The sequence below is a fragment of the Bison bison genome, unplaced genomic scaffold (assembly GCF_000754665.1).
Source record: "Bison bison bison isolate TAMUID 2011002044 unplaced genomic scaffold, Bison_UMD1.0 scf7180017864491, whole genome shotgun sequence".
NCBI lineage: Eukaryota > Metazoa > Chordata > Mammalia > Artiodactyla > Bovidae > Bison > Bison bison.
The window spans coordinates 12669265-12675844 of NW_011495050.1; the positions used below are offsets into that span (position 1 = coordinate 12669265).

The 6580-nt window shown below is 37.8% G+C and overlaps 1 protein-coding gene across 1 annotated transcript in view; it reads right to left on the reverse strand.

Annotated features, from left to right (window-relative positions):
* Positions 1–6580, reverse strand: part of PKHD1L1 (polycystic kidney and hepatic disease 1 (autosomal recessive)-like 1) — a 180730-nt gene that overhangs the window by 144243 nt on the left and 29907 nt on the right. The window contains exons 10-12 of the mRNA XM_010863452.1: positions 4719–4789; positions 3259–3369; positions 1236–1325 (exon numbers count right to left, since the gene is read on the reverse strand). Coding sequence (XP_010861754.1) covers positions 1236–1325; positions 3259–3369; positions 4719–4789 — 272 coding nt within the window. The remainder of the gene's footprint in view (positions 1–1235; positions 1326–3258; positions 3370–4718; positions 4790–6580) is intronic.

Sequence of the window (6580 nt, forward strand, 5' to 3'; positions counted from 1 at the left end):
TTGGAAGAAAAGCTATGACCAACCTAGACAGCATACTAAAAAGCAAAGACATTACTTTGCCAACAAAGGTCCGTCTAGTCAAAGCTATGGTTTTTCCAGTAGTCATGTGTAGATGTGAAAGTTGGACTATAAAGAAAGCTGAGCCCCAAAGAATTGATGCTTTTGAACTGTGGTGTTGGAGAAGACTCTTGAGAGTCCCTTGGACTGCAAGGAGATCCAACCAGTCCATCCTAAAGGAGATCAGTCCTGAATATTCATTGGAAGGACTGATGCTGAAGCTGAAACTCCAATACTTTTCCCCCCTGATGTAAATAGCTGACTCATTGGAAAAGACCCTGATGCTGGGAAAGATTGAAGGTGGGAGGAGAAGGGGATGACAGAGGATGAGATGGTTGGATGGAATCACTGACTTAAAGGACATGAGTTTGAGCAAGCTCCAGGAGCTGGTGATGGACAGCGAAGCCAGGCATGCTGCGGTCCATGCGGTTGCAAAGAGTCGGACACGACTGAGTGACTGAACTGAACTGATTTATTTTTTCACTAGGAAAAAAGCATTTAAAATGTTTCCATTAGCCTGTACCAACATTTAGTAACAATCATTTGATTTGAAATAAAAGTACCTTCATACTCTATCAAAAGAGCTTTCACAGGGTGTCTGAGAAATTTAGGCCAAGTTTACCTCCACTGGTATAGCCTTGATTCAACTAATTGAATAGAAATATTTCCTAATCCAGAAATAAAAAGAAAAGAAAAACTAGGAAGAAATTTATTATCATTCTCACTACAAATTGTAAAAAGCTCAAATAGTATTTTTTGTTACTATGTTATGGGCTGAATGTTTGGGTCCCCTCAAAACTAAAATGTTGAAACCTAGTGAAACCTAATGCCCAATGTGATGGTATTAGGAGGTGTGGCCTGTGGGGAGTGTTCAGGCCATGGGAGTAGAGCCCTCATGAATGGGATTAGTGTCCTTATGAGAGACCCCACAGAGCACCATACCCCTTCGAATGCCTCATCTATGAGGAACAGGTTCTCATCAGATACCTAATCTGCCAGGGCCATGATCTTGGATTCCTAGCCTCCAGAATCTTGAGAAATCAATGGTGTTTATAAGCTACTCAGTCTATGATGTTTTGTTATAGCAGCCTGAACAGACTAAGACACTATAGATATCTGTCAGTAATATTCCTCTTATGCAAATATAGAAATGGTCTTTCTCTCCAATGGTGACTTACCTGGATATATAGTTCTGAGAATATCAGGTTTAGGGGGTGTCTTGCAACATATGCTATTTTCTGTGACATTCAAAATATGACAGGCTTGACCTACAGAGAAGCAAGGGCAGAGCCATTACTACAGAGCTTCAGAATGCAAATCACACCAGCCTAACTTGGAGTGCTTTTTCAATTAGAACCAAGACGCACAAGCAAGAGACGAAGCTGAAGGGTCTTCATTTCCTTTACATGTTCTCCATCAAAGCTTATCACTCATTAATTGTACTTTAGTTGTACTTCCACAGGGCAACACTTTGCTGGCAAAATCTCACAAATCTGAGTTAGAATATTTCATAATTTCTGAGAAACAAAGTTAAAAGTTTGATAAAATGATGTCACTGTAAACTATTTTATCTGGGTCCAAAGTGAAGCCTTATATGTTTTGTTCCCTGGAGAAAAGTTTTGGAATAAATCAGTCATGTTTAAAATTTACAAAAGTAGATGATTCCAGTCTTCTTAGGATAATAGTGGTTTTGTTCAAGTTTTTAAAATAAAAACAAAAAGGACAATAATTTTAAAATAAATTTATAATAATTTATGTCACAGACAGATGGAAACCAAAACAGACAAGGTTTTAAATAAGAACGATTATCGTAATACATAAGCACAAATAGACTTGAGTAAGAGTGTACATTTTAGACTCCCAAGTGCTCCTCACAGTGCTTCATGAAAGGTCGACCCTCATTAACTATTTATTGACATGGAAATAATCCATGAATACAGAAGTAAGGGAAACGGAGGAAAGCATCTTTACCAAGTTTTGTTTGGTGGCCTGGAAAATGTATACTTCAATACAACCTTTCACTATTTGAATGCTTTGTGGATACAAAGTCACTGAACTATAAAACAGTACATTTTAACAATATTTTAAACCAACTTAACTCATTTTTGTTGGAGCAAAGGAAAGATACAAAAACCAATGATTTTCAAGAAATTATTGAGGATTCAGAATCTCAAATCTGCCTGCACTTTAATGGCAAAGAAATACTATTAAAAAAACTTAACATGTAATCTTTGTATATCAGCTGTATCATAATGTCAGATGTAAAACATACAAATTCAAAATTATGTTCCTGTTTTTAATATTTTAAAAGATAGTAAAACAGAATAATATATTATATGAAATGTTAAAATTTTTTGGCCTATGCAGGTGGCCAGGAAGAATTCATGGGATAGGAAAGATGTCCTATGAATGCTACACAGGATTGCTTTCTGTGAATTTCTTTTCTTGAAATCACATTTTGGCTAGCTCATCAGCAGATTCCTTAAAAGCAGAAATCATCTGAGCAGAAGGCTTGATCAGAAAAATTACATGCCAGGTACTTGGACAGACGTCCTGTTCTTTGTCCATCAAGGTAGGTAAGGTCATTTTAACTCAGTGAGAAGATCCCCATTATACATTCATTCCCAACTTCCCATTTGAGTTGCCTAGCTCCCTACCTTTGAGCAGATCTGAACCAGACATATGAAAGTGACGCACATCCAGGGAATCAAGCCCAATGTACATTTTGTGAATCAATTAATGCTTTTTCTAAGGCCAAAACAATCTGTAATTACTGATGTCCAGACAAGACAGAGTATATGACAAAGGGATGAGGAGTCTCCCGAAATGCCATTTTAAATTTCCCTGTAATTATCTAACCCATTAAGAAATAGTAACAGTTCAGAGAGGTAATTTGAAAGTCTATTAAATAGAGGTTATGTGTGTCTTTAGCGTGGCGAGCAATTTGTTGATGGCAGCCATGATGCTGCTGTGCAATGCCCTTCAGTGCTGACCTCAGAGCCCAAATCCTGGTCACATAAGGCTGCAAGGAGCAGTCCTCACTGGAAAATTGCAGTGGGAAAAGCATCAAGCTCCAGGACCAAATGCCCATCTGGAAATACCAGTTCTTAAATTAATACATTAATTGAGCACAACTACTATTTTTCACAGAAATAATTAAAGGAAGTATTCATTCTTTTATTAAAAAATCATGAAAAATACCTCCAACTAAAACTCGGACTGGGAAATCTGTCTGATCAAAGAACCGTCCACTGATTGTTAGCCAAGTGCCGCCTTGAGTGCTTCCTTGTGAAGGTGAAATCCTAGTAATCTCTGGGATGGGGAGGGGAAGGACAAGAAATAAAATGTCATGAACATTCCACATAAACGTAAACGTTTGTCTTTTACAAATTTTCCAAATTCCCTAGACATAGCAAATAACACAGCGAAGGTAATGGATTACCAAAGGAATGAAGCAGGTGTTTCGTTCTTTTGTCTCTGATGCAGTCTTGCAAAGAGGACAATAAACATGGCTTTCACACAGACCTGCATCTCCTGGGGACCAAGGGTAAGTGGTAACTGGTACCAAACAGACACTGGTAATGGAAGGATCCAGAGAACAAGGAAAGCCTGGGCTAAGCATAGATGTTTGCTTCCAAAAGAAAACAAGAAAGCAAGAGAACAGCCTCTTCCCTATGCTCTTTAAAAATGAAATCTTTCTTATATTTACGGACCAACATCTTATATTTTTCTCACATACTAATACATTAACTATGACTGGAATGCTTGCAGCTTTGTATATAAGAGGCTTAGATATACTGGTAAAATAGACCAGTAATGATACAAGGTACATTCTTTTTAAAATTTACTCTTATTAGTTCATTCTATCAAAGTTCTATGTATTTTTCCATAGGAGTTTCACATTGAATAAAACAGACTTCTGTAGCCTAGACGGTAAAGAATATGCCTGCAATGCAGGAGACCTGGGTTCCATCCTTGGGTCGGAAAGACCCTTTGGAGAAGGGAATAGCAACCCACTCTGGTATCCTTGCCTGGAGAATCCCATAGACAGAGGAGCCTGGGAGGCTACAGTCCGTGGGATCGCAAAAGTTGGACACAACTAACATTTTCACGTAAGTTTCACAGTATGTTTCCAGAAAAAAACAGGATAGATCATATTTGGTTGATTCCAAGACACATATTTTTTTCATTTTTGAACATCTTTCACGTCTGAATCACCCCAGGCCCGGCACTGAGATCTCTTTAAATTGAGATAAATTATATTCTCCTTGAGGAATTTTTTGGACCACAGTGAAAGCATAAATCCCCGAGAGTGCTGGTTTGTGGGTTTAAATTGACAGCAGAGATTTTTTTTCCTTCCTTGATCAACATCCCAAGTTGAGACGCATGTTTCCCTGCTGTCTCTTTTAGTGAGATAAGTTTATTTCTCAATCAACCTGACACCAGAAATGTAGTTTTTGGCTACAGATCCTGGCTTTTTGTAGATCCTGGCTTAATGTCAGGGCTTCCTAGTACAATCCTTATCTTGGGTGTTTTTTTGTTCTTAGAACTACATAAAATAATACAGTACACTTTACAATCATTGTTGTATTTGATTTGATGAAATAAAGTATATGCCCTTCTCTTCCCCTGCCTTCCCCTCACACAGAAAGGTCACATACCTGCATATGTTTGAAACATTGAAATTTTATTGAGAGAAGAAACGAAATATGCCATTTTTTCTGGTAAACTCCTGTTTAAAAAAAAGTAAAAATTCTTGCTTTAAAAATGACCTTAAAAAAAAATAAAATAAAATAAAAATGACCTTTATTTTAGGAAATTTTCTTTTACTTCAGTGATAGAAATCATATCAAAATTTACAAAGGACCAACAAAGAACTTTTGAGGAAAATAAAGATGTTCTAGAGCCTGCTTTATTAAATCCACAAATATACCAAACATATTTGCCAGCACTCACTGAACTGCACATTTAAAATATGCACCTTTTATTATATGCAAATAAATAAAGTTCAATAAAGTAAGAATTTGTATTAACATAAAAAATAAACACACAGGAGGACTGCCCTTCATAAAAGTTGGGCTCTATGGATGACCATCTTGGGCTTTCTGTGCTCTTATAACCCATTTCGGAGAAGGCAATGGCAACCCACTCCAGTACTCTTGCCTGGAAAATCCTATGGACGGAGGAGCCTGGTAGGCTGCAGTCCATGGGGTCGTGAAGAGTTGGACACAACTGAGCGACTTCACTTTGACTTTTCACTTTCACGCATTGGAGAAGGAAATGGCAACCCACTCCAGTGTTCTTGCCTAGAGAATCCCAGGGACGGGGGAGCCTGGTGGGTTGCCGTCTATGGGGTCGCACAGAGTCGGACACGACTGAAGCGACGCAGCAGCAGCAGCATAACCCATTTAGTGAACGAGTAACTAAGATCATTGAACTATTATCAGGTATGCTAAAATTTTAAATTTTTTAAGCTTCTAATTAGTATGCTATTTAATTCTTATATCAATCCCATGAGGTAGGTAATACTCAAGAGAAATTTTTTCTTAGTCAAGATCAGTGATTTCCCTGGCAATCCAGTGGTTAAGACTCTACCCTTCCAATGCAGGGGGCATGGGTTTGATCCCTGACCAGGGAACCAAAATCCCACATGCCATGCAGCATGGCAAAAAAAAAAAAAACATTAGTTGACATTTATCTTAGTCAAGGTCACAAAAACAGTAGCAGAAATGGAATTTGAACCAGGCAGTTTGAGTCCAGAGCCCTGGGTACTACACAGTTCTCCTCTCTAGCCACTAACTTACATGAGATACAAAGTATGAGTGCAAGTTCACAACAGTCCGCCACAGCTAAGTCACCCTTAATAAACACGGAGCCTATTCATGTTTTTGATAGATACGTACTTGGACTTCCATAGCCTAAAGGGCTAGGGATGGAAAGAATATGACCCTAAAACTGAATGCTTTCTCTTAGTTACCTCCATTAAATTCATAATTAGAAAGGTTAAAATATTCTAACGTTATCTAAGACTCCAAACTCATTCATCATAATTAGAGCACAATGAACCGGAATCTATAAGGATAACAGAAACCTTGTGGTGGAGACCAGCAATCAACTCCCTGTGAATCAAACACAGGCATTATAATGTGCATCTGCAAAGCTAGAGAGTCCCTGAAAACATGCTATGCTAACTTAGCTATTTAAGAAGTTCACACTGGATTTTAAATGTTTATATTATATGAAGCCAGTTTCAACAATGTCTGTGGTCAGATCCTGTCTCTGAAAAATTAAGTCTGCTTTTTAAGCTGGTGGGGAAATTGCCTCCTGAAATAAAATTTGAATGTAATTTATTTGGTATGACACTGAGGTGATTTTCACTAATTCACTGATAATAACTAGGCATTTCTCAATTAAGAGAGTCTCATCTAAACCTTATCAGTTTGGAACAGCTGTTGTTTGACTTGGGGTAATAGAAGAGGGAAGGTTGCCCATTAAAAGAAATAGAGAATGCATACAATATTGT